The 16,518-nt window shown below is 37.9% G+C and overlaps 1 protein-coding gene across 6 annotated transcripts in view; it reads right to left on the bottom strand.

Moving 5' to 3' along the window:
• ebf1a (EBF transcription factor 1a) overlaps nucleotides 1-16,518 on the bottom strand; it is a 158,437-nt gene that overhangs the window by 133,378 nt on the left and 8,541 nt on the right. For all 6 annotated transcript variants that reach the window (XM_051127866.1, XM_051127869.1, XM_051127871.1 and 3 more), the window contains exons 5-6: nucleotides 8,847-8,920; nucleotides 3,560-3,628 (exon numbers count right to left, since the gene is read on the bottom strand). In XM_051127866.1, coding sequence (XP_050983823.1) covers nucleotides 3,560-3,628; nucleotides 8,847-8,920 — 143 coding nt within the window. The remainder of the gene's footprint in view (nucleotides 1-3,559; nucleotides 3,629-8,846; nucleotides 8,921-16,518) is intronic.

Genomic DNA, 16,518 nt, shown 5'->3' with positions numbered 1-16,518 from the left:
TAGATACAGCCATCCAATGTAAACTAAACACACCCTCTGAGAAGAAAGCTACACTCTAAAAAATGCTGGGTTCAGCCGGCTGGGTCATTTAATTGGGTTTTTTTTAATATTTTTACCCAGGGGCTGGATAGTTTTTCTCTAACTAAGCTGCTGGGTCATTTTTATTGGATTATTAAATATTGTTTTTTTGTTTGTTTTTTTCTTTAACCCAACCGCTGGGTTGAGCCTGTCTCTGATGAAACAACCCAGCTGCTGAGTTACAGTCAGAGCGCTTCTCAGCGCTGCTGATTTGATGCGCTTCTTCAGCAAAATAAAGGTTTGTATACATTTTATTTCATTTATAAAGTCTTTACTGTGCTGTAAATTATAATATTTTCTGAAACGCAACATACATGGACGAGATGTTAATCAGCTGCGTCAGTCAGCTGCATCAGCAGCGGTCATTTCGCACGATGGAAATGCCTTTTGCCTTGAATAACAAACTGATTTTATTCATTTAATAATACTGAATTTAATTTCATTTGATGTTAAAATATGAAGAGTTCAGATGCAAAAGCCTCTAAATCCATCTGACGTATTTCTTTAAAATGAGCATTTCTTTCTGGCTACTTTGTATAGGTTTCTATGTAAGTACTGGTGCTTCTGATTGGCCTGAGGCTGGAATGTAGCGACTGTGAAGTAAAAGTATTTGATGCATGTATACTATGTGTCAGGACCATTCACTCAGTATCATTATCTCATTTTTGACCGAGATGGCTTTTAGCTGGTTTTGCATCTGAACTCTTCATATGTTCTCTAATCTTAGTTCTGCTTTTTAATGGGCAGGTTGTGGAGTCAGTCACAACATCTTTCAGCTACAGGTGAAAGAGCGGTCTGTGGTTCAAATTCCCCTGGCGAACAGCAGCCCATCACCGGCTTAGATTTCCTCAACACACTGGCACAAGAATTAGCACTATTTCGGTGAAAAGTGACTGCAGTGAACGTTTGAATAAACTTAAATTAAAATGCTACTTTTAAATGTTGCAAGTTTTTTCTAAAATGCTTGTAAAACAAGATTTATATGTATGTAATATTGTAAACTATGCTGTATTCATCCGAATAAATTCAATTTGTCTTATATTTTTGTCCATGGGTGGTGATCTTGTTTAATAATAATGCAATAAATAATAAATAATCAAGCAACGAAAGAAAGACAGAAAATCACTCACTGCTCTTGACTGAATCACTTTAGTAGCCCTAATACAGATTAATCTAAAAGTATTTATATAAATAAATATGTCTGCTTGAAAGAATGAAGAATGGGGTAAACAAGTTGTTACAAAGAATGCATAATTAACCTACCTAACTATTAGCATTTCATTAAAAAGAAGATGTTCTTGTTTCTTTATAAGAAGTGGTTTCTTTTCATTTTAATATAAAAGCATGTTGCATGTCACAGCAGTTAAATCTGTGTCTATCATGATAAAACCTTAATATCAAACCTATACAATGATTTTGGTAATTTTAGAGAAATGCTTAAATGCATTACACTGTAACTAAACCCACTGGATTTTAGCTGACTAAATCTATTAGACTAAAATGAAAAACAATTCAGATGACTAAAATGTGACTGAAACTAAATAACATTTTTAGTCAAAAGACTATGAATAAGACTAAATCAAAATTTGCTGTCAACATTGTATTTAACCCAGCATTTTTTTTTTAGAGTGTAGCTGTTTCAGTTTATCCCGATCAGAAGCTTCCCAACGAATCCAAAAACTCAAGCCCGGAGCGCACATCCCGCATAAGATTTGTTCTTTTAACAATCTAATAAGCCATTGTTAGTTGGCTTTATTTCCCTGACATTCCTCTGGTTTCGCTGAAGTGGCCTGTTGTGCCGTCTTATGAGAGGAACCTAATTAGGAAATCACTTTCATTACTCTTCCAGAGGAATTAGCGCTAGCCTTGCTAATTACTGCTGTAAAACCTAATCAGCTCTTTGAAACAAGACCACACTAATGAGCTCTTATTTATTCAGCTAAATAACTTCAAGGGAAGGAAGACGCTCAAAATCATATTTTTGATGAATTTGGGAGCTCGTCTGTGCCTGCCGTAATTGATTCTGTTCCATCTCGCGTCTTGTTTGTTGGGAACCCCAGAATGTGAACGCGGCCAAGAAAATATTGAGAGTTCCAGTAAACTCTTCCATATTTCCCTCCTCTCGTTTCAAATGACCTATTTTCGCAGAGACACGTGACTAATAGGAAACTGTTACTAATTCCTTTTTTATACGCAGGCAATTAGCGATGCCCTCGCACCTGAGCCTAAATGGCTCTGCGGTGACCTCGAGCGCAGATGCACGACCTGAAACTCAACATCGGACCACAAACAGCTACAAACAGGAAGCATTTCAGTTTATGATGAGAAACAATCAAGAAGAGTAAGTGATGGGCAGTGTGTTTGTGCGAGCGTGTGCGTTGTGTGGAGGTGATGCCACGTGGCATCGAGGGGCTGCAGCTGTCTTTGAAAGCTGTGAAGCGTTCTAGCCCAGTGGAGCAGAAACGGGCCAGCCACACAGACACAGCAGCCAGGTAGAAGCCTCTCTTACTCTACAGCTGTGTTCATCTGATAGCACAGGCCACTGACTTATTAACACACAGATGAGAACACACCTTTGACACTTAAACACACTTTAATCTGCAGAAATCCATGTTTAGTTTGCTCACACCATCGAGTCAAGAAAGAAATAGTCTCACTCGCAATAATAACATGACGTGTTTGTATGATCTTTTAAACAAAAACGGTAGGAGACGCGCTTCGCTGCCCACGCTGCTCTTGCCTCCAGAAGTCTTGCACATCTTCACTGTTGATTATTCATACATGCACACTTCAGAGCACACTACATACTCAACAACCCCGACAGGGCCTCAAAACCGCCTAGCCCGATCACTAAACAATTACTCTTTTGCAAACAAATGGCTTCTGGTCCCAGGAAAGGCTTTTTTATGCTTGTTGTCAAGTTCTCACTGATGGCGAATTCTTTGATCTGCTGCCTTTGATTTGCACAGTTTAATACCAAGCAATAGAGTGTATATAGTGATATAGAGCAGCCAGAGTGTGTTCACAAAGCCATTACAGAGCAACACTTGTATATCAGATTTGTATTAAAGTAATTTGAATTTATTTAGCGCATTACCTCTGTAGTAATGCCAACACTGCATTAAACATAGACTCTTTTATTTAATTAAAACATAGCCTTTTATTTAAATTTCAGAAGTACAGACTGTTATTTGTTTGTACACCAAGTCTGTCAGTCATTTTTTTACTTTTTGACCTCTGACCCCAAATTTTTGAACAGTGGTATCTATTGCTATACACTGGTAGTGTATAAAGATTTATATTCTTCTTAATTTTGGCTTTTTTTAGGAAAGTGCGGTGTGGAAATTTTTTTATTTGTCAAATTAAATATGTAATCTACCCTAACAACTTCAACACTTCCACTGGCCTTCTTGTCTAACAAGGCGTGTCATGATCAAATATGTTGAAACGCACATACAAACATCTGATATCCAGCTCTTACCTGTCGATGATGACCGGGTCAGAGGGCGTCTCGTTACGATTGCCACAACTTTTCTTGTCACAGCAGCGGCTAATAGAGAGAGAGAGAAAGAGAGAAAGAGAGCAGTTAACCTGGGTGTTACAGCACATATGTCAGCACTGACCTCAAACACAGTGGAGAAGGATAAGGTAGCAATTATAAAGCAGTCTTTCTTTTGCTCCTCCAAGGCAGATATTCGCTCCTGCTGTACACACAGTACACAATATGCTGCCTCTCGGCCTGTGTATTAGTAATTACTGCTAACAGACTGCCCGGCTCAGGGACGGTTACTGAAGGATTAGAAGTGTGGCTGATAACAGGGCGGTTATCGAGTGATGGAGGGAGAAGACGAGGGCAGAGAGCAGGAAAGGAAAGGATACAGGAGGAGAGGTGAAAGTAAAGAGGGCACTTAAAGGTGACTATTTTAGCATACATCCTGGAAGGATTTCAGGTCAGACAGAAGGGGGAAGGTGCATGTGTGTGTGTGTTTTTAAAGGGATAGTTCACCCAAAAATAAAAATTTTGTCATTATTTACTCACCCTCATGTCGTTCCAAACCTGTATGACTTTTTTTCTTATGTTAAACATAAAAGAAGGTAATCAAGCAGTTGACTTCCATAGTATTTCTTTCCCTACTATGGAAGTCACTGGGGACCAACAACTGTTTCGTTCCTCAAAATTCTTCGAAATATCTTCTTTTGTGTTTAACATAAAGAAACTTTTACAGTTTTGGAATGATATGAGGGTGAGTAAATGATGACAAAATTATCATTGTTGGTTGACCTTTTCCTTTAAGTGTAGCAAATGTAGCAAATTATAAATTATAAATAAAAACGTTAAAATATACATGTGGTCCATTGTGACAATGGAAGACAAAACAACACTGTAAAAGCTATGTGTTGAGGCAACTTAAAATAATTTGTTACTTTGTAAACCTGAAAGGTTAAGTTGTACTAAGTTGTACTTAGATATCTGAGTTGATTCAACTTACATTTTAAGGCAGCTGGGTAACAAGCCCAGCTTTTAAGTTTAACAAGCCTATTTTTTTGTTTAGTCAACTCAAATATCTAAGTTGTCACTTAGTACAACTTAACATTTCAAGTTGACTTAACTTATTTGAGTTGACTGAACTTAAAATTTTAAGGCAACAAGGTAACAAATTATTTTAAGTTGACTCAACAAATTGTGTTTTTTTTTGTTAAGATAGGACAATATTTGGCCAAGACACAACTATTTGAAAATCTGAATCTGAGGGTGTAAAAAAAATCAAAATATTGGTAAAATCACCTTTAAAGTTGTCCGAATTAAGTTCTTAGCCATGCTTGTTACTAATCAAATTTAAGTCTTGATATATTTACGGTAGGAAATGTAATAAATATCTTCATGAAACATGATCTTTACTTAATATCCTAATGATTTTTGGCATAAAAGAAAATTGATAATTTTGACCCATACAATGTATTTTTGACTACTGCTACAAGTATACTTAAGTGCTACTTAAGTGCTACATAAGACTAGTTTTTTTGTGGTCCAGGGTCACATATATATATATATATATATATATATATATATATATATATATATAGAAGTTTATAGTTAAGATACTGCAAAAAACACAAACATCAAAACTTCTCCAGGGCCCCAAAACCCCGTCAGACCCCAAAGGGTTAATGAGAACAGGAAAAAAGTTGGCACACTTAGGCTCCAAAAACACCAAAAAAATTTATAGTTAATAAAACTATAATGCCTTTGATGTGCAACCTATTATCAGCCCCTAAATATCAAATAAAATTAACCAAATAGTGACTGATGGTTTAGTTTGTTGGTCAAACAGCCCTCTCACATCTGAATGGTTGTTTTTCACCAGATTAAATATGTGACAATTTTACTGCAATACTTTCTTGGTCTATATTTATTCTCATATCTCTAGGTTACTCTGCACTGGACAGCAGAAAAGAGCAAGATGGATACTAGAACATGAGCAAGTGAAAGAAGACAGGAGGGACGGAAAGGAAGTGTATACATGATGTCTTCGGTGGATGGAGGCTGGCGGTAAACAGCAGGTGGGGCGGCGGGTTCAGGTTTCCCAGCACAGATGGCAGAGGGGCTCGATTGAGAGCGAGTATAGGGCTTGAGGAGTCATATGATAGGAGCAGAGTGGGCTCCTTTAGACCTGATGAGCTTGATAACATGGATTGAGCTTGACCCCTCATTCACGCTCACTGGCAGCCTAAGCGCCCCCGTTAGTGCGGTCGGACTTCTTTACTCTGTCATATTTTTACCTTCCTGTCTCTCTCTGCTCTCATTTTCTCTCACTCCTCCGAGAGCAGTCAAGTCTTTAGCAATGTTCTCTCAGAAGTGGGTCACACCGAAGCAAAGCTTTCTGGGATGCGAGGGGTGGGCACGGATGGATTTGACACTCCGATAACCCAATAGTCAGCCTAGAACCCATGGGAAACCACAACACGGCCCCCCACCACCACCCGAGCCCTCCCATCAACGCTATGCTAATGACTCCATGCATGCTCTGGCTTCGTTCAGGGGGATTTTTCGCCCATTCCGGCTCGTTCTGCTCCATCCCAGCGGACCTGCAGGGAAACCGTAATCTTTAATCTCAAGCGTTTCCTCCTGCTGCAGCATTTGAAGAAATTAAATCCAAATTGCTGCACGTAATTACCAGGATGTGGCCCGCGCTGATGCCATTAAAGCTGAACTGCCCTTAGCCCAGCTCCTTTGCAGACTTTACAGCAGCTCTAAAATAGCCCCCAAAACCAAACAAAGCAGCATTTCTCCAAGTGTGACCACCCAGCCTTTAATAATCCGGCCAAGTTTGTGATGTTTCATCTGCACCACACAAACCAAACAAAACCTCATCAATCCATGCATATGAGGATGTGGAACTCCATCATAAAGAGCCCAGAGTTGCGTTTGAGCGATTGTTTCTAGCCTTGCCTCTGAGCGAGTTGTTTGGGAAAATGCGTCTCTGTCTCATGCTTGCAGGCCCATGCGGCACCATATGGCTAATGGCAAGGCGTACAGCAATTAACAGCCCTGATTAATGGAGAGCAGTCTAATTGCAGACTGGTAATTGTGCCTTTCTCTCAGCACAGGCTCCGCATCGAAACACCGTATACAGACGAAAGGGAAGAAGATATAGCCGAGAATGGGTTGTTTACTCATTTGAAATAGACACTTTTACCTTTAGAAAAGTCTTTGGTATGAAACATAGTACAGACATTTGCATTTGCAGGACCTTAAGGGTACCAGCAGTGATATGTACTTCAGACGTGATCTGTGTAGTCCTACAGTGGCAGATCAAAGCTGCATGGTGAGCCTTTGTAGACACGTATGGTACTAAGTGTTTGTGTCAATACAATACAATCTTTAAATCAGCGACTATTTTGAAAGAGCGATAACAGAAGGCTGTGTTTGTACGTGTAAGAAAGGTAGTGAGGGGGAGCGAAAGATTGAAAGAGAAAGAGGAGAGAGCCTTGGCTCGCCTGCACATATTTCATTGTCAAAACTCAAAGCAAGCCGCATTCATTAGCTGTGGAATAACAAGAGGATTCTTATTGAGTAATGAGTTTTTCCTTGTCCTAATTAACCAAGCATGAGTGGTATATTTTTAGTAGAAAACTGTTCAAATGCTCTCCACTTCAACCAAAAATAGATGAGGACTCATCTTCACAACCCAGTTTTAAGTGCAAGGAATTTATCTTTTGATTTTAATTAAAGGTGCATGGCTTTCTCTCGCTCTCTCTTTTTTTCTTGCAGAGCAGGACATGGATGACCTGGATAGAGATTCAGGAAGGGAGAGAGACAAGGGTTGCACTGAACTTAAGGTCCGTCTTCGTTCATTTTTCATCTCGTGGAACTATTGCTTATGCTGTCGTTACAAACAGGGATGTGCAAAATTCAGAATTGGCTCCTTTCAATTGATTAATGTGACTTTAATAGAAGGTTAAATATGCATATCTGCCAATTAATTGTGTTTTCCTCACAAAAAAAGCTATTAAGTCAAATATCTACTATTATTTAGATAATTATCAAATTATCTAAATTATCTGGCACTCATTGGCTCTATATTGGAAAAGTGTTGTAATCAGTTCTGTCTAACATCTCTATTTGTGTCTATCCACAATTTTATTCAAAAGTTTGGGAACCCCTTGCAGAATATGTGAAAATGTGAATAATTTTAACAAAAAAGCATCTTTTGCATATTTGAACCCTTTCCAGCAGTGATTGTATGATTTTGAGATCCATCTTTTCACACTGAGGACAATTGAGGGACTCAAACAGAACTATTAAAAAAGGTTCAAACATTCACTGATGCTCCAGAAGGAAACACAATGCATTAAGAGCCGGGGGGGTGAAAACTTTTTGAATTTGAAGATCAAGGTAAATTGTACTTAATGTGTCTTCTGGGAAATATGCAAGTATCTTCTGTTGCTTCCAAAGGGCAGTACTAAATGGAAAAAAATCATATTTCAACAAAATAAGAAAAATTTGGACATCTTTACCCTGTTCAAAAGTTTTCACCCCCCCAACTCTTAATGCATTTCCTTCTGGAGCAGCAGTGAGTGTTTGAGTGTATTTCTCTGCTGCTTTTTGTGTCTGTGTATTTGTTTCATCAAGAAATAAAATAAGAACCACCAATCACTGAAAGATCAGCCTCCAAAAATAGAAATGCGGCCTGGCATCTTTTTTGGACAAAGCTGAGCTTTGATTTGTAAGGCTGAGGCAGAGTCTGGGAAAAGAGCACTTCTAACTCTGATAGGAAACAGGCTGGCGTAAGTTTATCAGGATCCCATTTGGACTGGTGAAAAATGATCTGGGAGTGTCTTGTGTACGAGTGCATCGTAAGTCTAAACTTGAGCCTTGATATAAACGTACTGCATCCCTCTTAAATAGAAGTAAACTGTTTATACCGGGTTTGACGGACGTGCATGATGAATTAAAGAATAATGATCTGACCTTTCAGCAAATTCATAATAATGTTAATCTATCCTCCCTCTTACGTCTAATTTTACAACAGGGCTTACACACAGCTGCGTGTATATGTGTGTGTGAGCAGAAAGCTTAGTCCTGTCACACTAACGCTGGATCCAGAGGTCTGCAGTCTTGCCAAGACCAAAAACGATGCCAAAGTAAAGCTCTCACAGTCAGCGGGCAAAGCTGGGTAGGGAAGATTCAAGAGCTTGATTGTGTAATAGTGAAGGAGGGAATGTGGTGCACAGTGTGTGTGTGTGCACGCGTGTGTGTGTCTCACCTGCACATGATCTCGTGCGTCAGCAGGACCCGGCACATCTCTGGGTTTTTGTCTTGCCCTTCATAGATAATTGCCTGATGAACAAGAGAAGGTGGAAAAATGTGGTTAGAGAAAATTGACAAACAACATTTTCTCCTTGTGGTGTAAACGCTCTGAGCATGCACAAATTTCCATGACTAACTCTCAGGGTGTTCAAATCCTATCATGAAAAGAATCAAATGTCTGTTTGCATCGTTTCTCTGAAACAAAAACATTATGACATCACATCATTACGCCACACACACACTGCAGCACTCATATGCGGTTAACGCAACCCTTCTTCCATCTGGCAGAGGACTGCCGTTGAAAGATCTCATGCAGCATGGGTCAGTTTTAGTTTCTGAAATCAAAATGTTCTGTTCATTGGGCTCTGAATTTCATAGATGTCTTTTCGTTTCAGCTAATCAATCAATCAAAACTGCCCCGTGCACCGTGGGAATGCTTGTACAGAGCCTCCGTATGTGGGGTGGGCCGTCTCTGACTGAGCCAGGCTCAAAGTGGGCAATTTAATGCCCACTTACCTGCTGCAATGGAAAACGATCCCTAACCACCTCTCTTAGAGCTTAAACTTGGTGCATCACGTTCGGTTACGTGAGAACCAATAGCGTTTGGTGTTTGGTGTCAAGCGACATGTAAAGTCTGAACGTGCACATCAGTGATTCTAGTTTTTGAATCTATATGAAAAAGAGCAGCGTGATCATTCTGTCTAACATCTCAATTTGTGTTCCACAAAAGAAAAAGTCATACAGGTTTGTAATGATAACAAGAGGTTTCATGTTTGTGTGAACCGTTACTTTAAAGGATTAGTTCACTCCAGAATTAAAATTTCCTGATCATTTATGTCTTTCGTTCTTCAACCAAAAAGAAATAAAGGTTTTTGAGGAAAAAATTCCACGATTTTTCTCCATATAGTGGATTTCAATTACAAAAAAAGCATTTTGCTAAACAAGGCCGTTATTTTTTTGGGTGGGATCGTGTAGAGCACTTTGAAGCTGCATTGAAACTGTAGTTTGGACCTTCACCCCGTTGGTCCTCAAAAACTTCAGTTTCTTTTCGACTGAAGAAAGAAAGACATGAACATCTTGGATAACACTGGGGGTGAGTAAATTATCAGGAAATTTTAATTCATGAATAAACTAATCTTTTAAAGAGGTCATTGGATGCCCATTTTCCACAAGTTGATATGATTCTTTAGGGTCTTAATGAAAAGTCTATAATATACTTTGGTTAAAAATTCTTGATGGTTGTGTAAAACAACACCCTTTTTACCTTGTCAAAATGAGCTCTGCAAAAATTATCCCATTTTGAGGGATTGTTGCTTTAAATGCAAATGAGCTCTGCTCGCCCCGCCCCTCTCTTCTCTCTGTGGAGTGAGGAGCTGCTCTGAGAGATTGTTTACTTTAGCCACATTTAGTGCATTTAGCCGCGAAACTTGCTAACAAGCGTGTTATTAGGAAAGGTGATTGCAGAGATTCATAAAAAAAAAACCCTTATACTCACTTCTGCTGTAGGTGAAGCTGGATCACAAATGATTTGAACGAACATAGACGCATTTATGTAGATCGGGAGGCGCATTCCCTTCACAAACAAATGTAATCCACTGCATCTTCTGCAGCTCAGATGTCCGGAGTAAATGACGATCACTGTGTTTATTACTACATCCAGCAACACAACACCTCAATCGCTCAATCTGAGATATTCTTGTCTAATTTACATCCCTGCTCCACATCGAAACAATGGAGGTGGGAGTGTTACAGCTGATTTGAGGTAAGACCACTGATCTATATATAATGACTGGATCGCTCATTGCGATCTAAACTGCCATTAGGTAGTGAAGCCACCGGAAGTGTTCGATCCGCCATCTTACTATTCCCTACCGGCAGAGAGCACCATTGACGCACAGCTAAACCGCTGACCTAAAATCACCCGATTTTAAGCGTATCAGTCACACAGGACTAGTTTTTATGATATGTGTATGTAAATTAATTTTTACTTAAAATCTTATCTGCAGTATTTATCGTCTTTTCGAGCAGGATAAGCGATGTTTTGAAATCGTTCAGGTGGGTGTGTCAGCTGCGCACTTGCCGACACAGTTTTGATCTAACACAAAATATATTTCTTAACGTAAGGAATTATGCAGGAAATAGTAAACATGAACATATATCTGGAATTAGTATCTGAAATTGATTGGAATATACAATAAATAATACAATACAAGCCTGTTATATTGCTCTATGTTGTATTGAAATTCAAATCTTGGAAATAAAGCTTGATGTCTTTAAATCCGTACCAAATGTAATTAGTCAGCGTTATTTCTCCAAGTTATGATGTGCATATGTTAATGTCCCTAAGTGAGCAACAAGATCGCGCAAATTCTATTATATTAAATGCCTTAAATTACATTTATCTGACTATAACACTACCTGATTTTGCTCAATTTCGTCAATGAAAATAGTCACAACTAAGCCGCATCTCTATTCGAACACAGCTGTGTTCCGTTTATGAATGAACGGACGTTTTTAAACGAATCTGAGTCATTGATTCAATTACCCATTCGTAAGAGAGTGGCTTCATTCCTGAATAAATGATTCAGTGATAAAATCAGTGATTTAACGCCATCTGCTGACAGTTTTAGTTTCATTTTTAAAGTTTTATTTTCATTTTAGCTTTTTAGTTTAGCTTTTTAGTCATTTTAAAGTGTTATATTTAACATTTTTGCATTATTAACGTTTATTATAAACATTTATCTCAACATGAATGTTATGTAGGCTGAATTAAACGTTTAAATCATTAACTGAACATAAATCTTTCAGTTTTCAGAATGAGCATTTTGTCATTTGTAAACATGGTGAACGTCCGATGTTTATCATGTTCATGATATTTGCTACTGTAATGTATATTTTTAATAAGCAGAGGGAATTCCCGACATTAAACAATAACCCTTTACATGCTTAGGACCTTTGAGTTGTGAGAATGTACAGTGAGACGTCAGATATGAAAACGCTGACTTGTTAGGTGATGTTTTCTCATTAAAGTCGTATTATTTCCTATTCATTCAATAGAATGTTTGTGAATACTAGGGAATAGCAATATGGCGGCGCAGTGGCTTCACTTCTATGACGTCATGAGCTATCCAGTTCTCTATTATAGATCAGTGGGTAAGACGCTCATGTCAATCAACTATCGTGGGAGCGGCCTCTGTCTGTGTGATGCTACACAGTCAGGCATCTGTGAATGGCTCAATTTGAAAAAGGGGATATTATTTTTACAGATTAATTAAAAACCACGGATTGCATGGCTTTTTATCATTATAAGAACTGCCAACACACATTGATGTTCAAACAACATGTAAAAGTGAACTTTGCATCCAATGACCCCTTTAATTTCTAATCTAATACATCTTTATCACTAGTCGAGTTTCCATCCAAAGTTGTCATTTTAACTTACACTATATATACTTTAATTTAACTTACACTATATATTACTAAGAAAAGTAGGAGAAGCCACTGAATATAGTAATTTTCATATATAAATAAATTACTTGTGCCTCAGAGCGAGCAGACGAAACATAATAAATGTTATAATTTCTTACGGATGCTTGCTGTTTGGGAACACAGTCATGTAAGACTGGAGGCAATTATACAGAAATATTTTGACGACAGACTTTGCTCAGCATTTCAGAATGACTGTTTTTTCAAATGCTGTGGAACAAGATCGGTCCACAGGTTAGACGGGGTTTGCCGTCCCATGGAGCAAAGTCACATGACTTTTTCATTCATACACTGTAAAAAAGAAAAAAAAACTATAAAATTTATTGCTGGAATTTTACTGTAAAAATTACTGTAGCAACATTTTACATTTTATGTTTTTGTACCTTTGTAATACACTGATAACCACCAAAAGCAAGTGGTAATGAGAAAGTCACATGATGAACCAAAGCTCATCGCAAACAGCTTTTAAATATCAACATATATAGAAGGTGCACAGTGTCATTCACACAAACACTAAACACCACCATGGTAACACACATGAAACAAAAAAAAAATGAAATAAACATTAATTTAACAACATGTATGTAAAATACAGCCCTAATGTGCAAAACTGCTAAGACAAAACTAAGAAAAAAGAGTTATTTCAACAAAAAAATATTAACGCAGGGAATTCTGGGAATGTCAATTTTGGTTATTCACTGTAAAATTTACGGTCTTTTACCGTTAACCATGTAACATGTTTATACTGTAGCATTTTTACGTTTTTTTTCACCATTAAATTCACTGTAATTTTTTAGTGTATGGAGCAATTTATTCGTTTCCATCTCCCAATATCTGCATTAACCTTTTTTTTTGCACAAGTCAAACACCACCTCAAGTGAGTGTAAAAACATTTTTGCGAATTAAGAGATTTTTATTCGAAATGTGGCATTTCCATCACTCATTTCTGATGCGATAGTTTAAAATGCGCATAAAAACAGAGTGATAGAAACATAGCTACTGATAACGGATTACTGGCAACCGTTTTTTTTTTTTTTTTGCGACTGGCGACTGATCTATCTCTGTTGTCTCACATTTGACACAAACTACCAATACTAGATGTTTATTGTAATTCACAATGAGGATGTGTTTGCAATTCACATTGAATGTAAGAATGTTTGTGTAACTGACTACAAACGTTCTGTTAAGACAAACAGATTTAGATAGTACTGTAGATAGATCTCAGAATGCCTAGAATGCATTAGCTGTGTAATTTAATAGAATTCCAATTCAGAAAATGCCTCTTTCCATCATTCCAATTCAACTTCCTGTGAGGTGTGGCTAATTCAATTCTAATTCATTCCCATGAATTTGAAAAGAGGCCTGAATTTTGCACAATCCTGCATTGTATGCTCTTGGCAACATTCAGCACCATCATTTGTTGCTCGTTGGTTTAATTAAAAGCAGACATAGAGAATCAAAAGAACTATGTGTGTAGTGTTTGTTGGACTGTGCAGATTACTGTCCTATTATGTCATAGCGGACCACCCCTGCCACAGTGCCCACCCTCCACAGGCATTCGGAGCTCACACATTGGCTAATAATACAGAAACACACAACATTATTGTTCAGCAAAGCACCCTTATTACTAGACATTTGTGAAGTGAAAAAGAGAGGAAGCAGGACAAACAGATAAACTGTTTAATTACAGGTCCCTCTAAAGAAGTGTCGTACTCCAGCTAGTGTGAAATAGCCCACTAGGAAAGATGTGTGCGCGTGAGCCGCCATAAGCCTGCATCTGTGAGACTCTGTGCATGTGTATGCATTCACGCATGTATTCGTGCATTAGCATGTGTGTGTTTATGTGTGCGGCAAACAGTTGGGCTGCCAGACTGGAGCATAGCGAGCCATCTGGTCCAGCTAACACTTCATCCAAAAACCTCAGCTTTGTTTCCATCCTCCAATTCCACACAAGATGTCCCCCACAGCCGTGAATCAGTGACTCTACTCAAAACATACACACACTGCAGCCTATTAACAGGCTGCTCTCTGTCACACACACACACTTAAACCCGTGTGCCATGAATCACTCTCTCTTTCTCTCTGAACACACATATACATGCCACCCATGGCAACTGAAGACACAGAAAAACAGCTGATGGTTCTAATGAGGAACTGTTTCCCCCACAAGTGCACAATGCTTTTTCAATTACATGAAACACTTGTTTGAAAACAAGTTTTGTACATAAAGCATCAGATCCAGAAAAAAAAGAGCAAAAAGTTTATTCATAATTTGATCTTTTTATTTCATGTCATTGCTGTGGCTAGAGGACATAGGTGATCGGGGACATTTGTTTGTTAGGTTTCACATTGCGGAAATGAGGGTCAAGGTCCTCTAAAAGCGCACTAGCATGCATCACTGTCTGAGCCTAGAGCCTCGACCCCGCAGGCTTTCTGAGAGGAAGCGGGAGGCAGAGAGAGCAGTTCAGGCCACACAAAGACGTCCTCTACACCACCACACATTCATTTCATATATAAGACCGGCTATTTATCACACAAAGCCCCTGCAAACAGACTCGGAATAACTCCATGCAGAGAACAGTATATAAGTGCCTAGAAAAAGTCTGAAAACAGTTTGTCAATTTCTCCTCAGAGGCAAACACAACAATGGTCGTGCATCCTCCTCTGGATTCGAGCTAGTGCAACACAAAACGCCATCGGGTGGGTTTTTCTGTAGCCTCTGACGTCACGTCTGCTATGGAAAAGCGAAATACAGCAACTACAGTTTTTTTCTTAAATTAAGACTGAATATAAATATTACAAAACCTATTTTTAGAACTGTAATAAGTAAATGTAAATCCACTGTGGAGTCAAATGTGATCACAAAACCATAAGAGTACATTTTTATGAAACTGAGATTTATATATCATCTGAAAACGGAATAAATAAGCATTCCACTGATATATGGTTTGTTAGGATAATATTTGGACGAGATACAACTATTTGAAAATCTGGAATCTGAGGGTGCAAAAAAAATCAAAATACTGAGAAAATCACCTTTAAAGTTGTCCAAATTAAGTTCTTAGCAATGCATATTACTAATAAAAAATGAAGTTTTGATATATTTATTGGCTTAAAAGAAAAATCAATCATTTTGACCTATAGAATGTATTGTTGGCTATTGCTAAAAATATGCCTGTGCTACTTATGACTGGTTTTGTGCTCAAGGGTCATATCTCTTGTGAAAAGTGCAATACAAATAAAGTGGAATGTGAATTTATTTATTGTTTTCTTGATGTTTATTAACATAATTTTAATAATAAATAGTACAGGAAAATTATATAACATACTTTAAACAATATAATTTACGTATTTTTATTAAACGCTTAAAAGTAAACATCTTTCATATGTTCAGTTCAATTCATTATGTTATTTTTTTCTCATAAAGTAGTACAAAATAGGCACGTGTAATAATAATAATAATAATAATAATATATTAGGGGTCCTTGGCATTGAAAAAATTAAAAGCACGTTGTCTTAGACTACGATAATTCTTGTGACAGGTGGGTTTGGCTCAGTTATGCTCAGATTCAGAGAAAACTCACTCTGAGAATGTGAAACCAATATCAAATCAATTAAAATTCAATCTGAAAAAACTTTTCAGAACTTTTCTGTTTCATTTTTGGTGTAGTTACTGTGTTTTGCCTTTGTGGTGCAGATTTGGGTTAAATTAAAAGCAGACTATTATATCAATATCCTCACTAAAGGTGCAAAAGAAACGTCTTTAAGATTATGGCCTATATTACCTTTGAATGCATTTTCCTTCCTATAGACTTCATATACACACACAATTTTAATGTAGATGAGCAGACTTAATTACTGGGATCTTTAGGCCCTCAAAGCTTGTGTGCGTAAATATTTGCAAATGAGTAGCATTAAGCCTTTATGTGGCCTGGCACAGAGCGGCCATTCACGTCCTATCTGACATCATCAGAGTCGCCAAACAACTACTGATTACAGGAAATATCTAATATAGGAGATTTGTGTCACTTTGTTGCATGTCGTACACTTTGGGGAAGTGTTTCTGGCATGTAAACACACCCCATTCCGTAATTAACAGAAAAAATACGTACACAAGCAGAAAGAGCAACCGACAGCTCCTC

The sequence above is a fragment of the Labeo rohita genome, chromosome 14 (genome assembly GCF_022985175.1).
Source record: "Labeo rohita strain BAU-BD-2019 chromosome 14, IGBB_LRoh.1.0, whole genome shotgun sequence".
Classification (NCBI taxonomy): Eukaryota; Metazoa; Chordata; class Actinopteri; order Cypriniformes; family Cyprinidae; genus Labeo; species Labeo rohita.
Note: the sequence above shows the minus strand (reverse complement) of the source record. Positions and strands in the feature narration are given on the sequence as shown.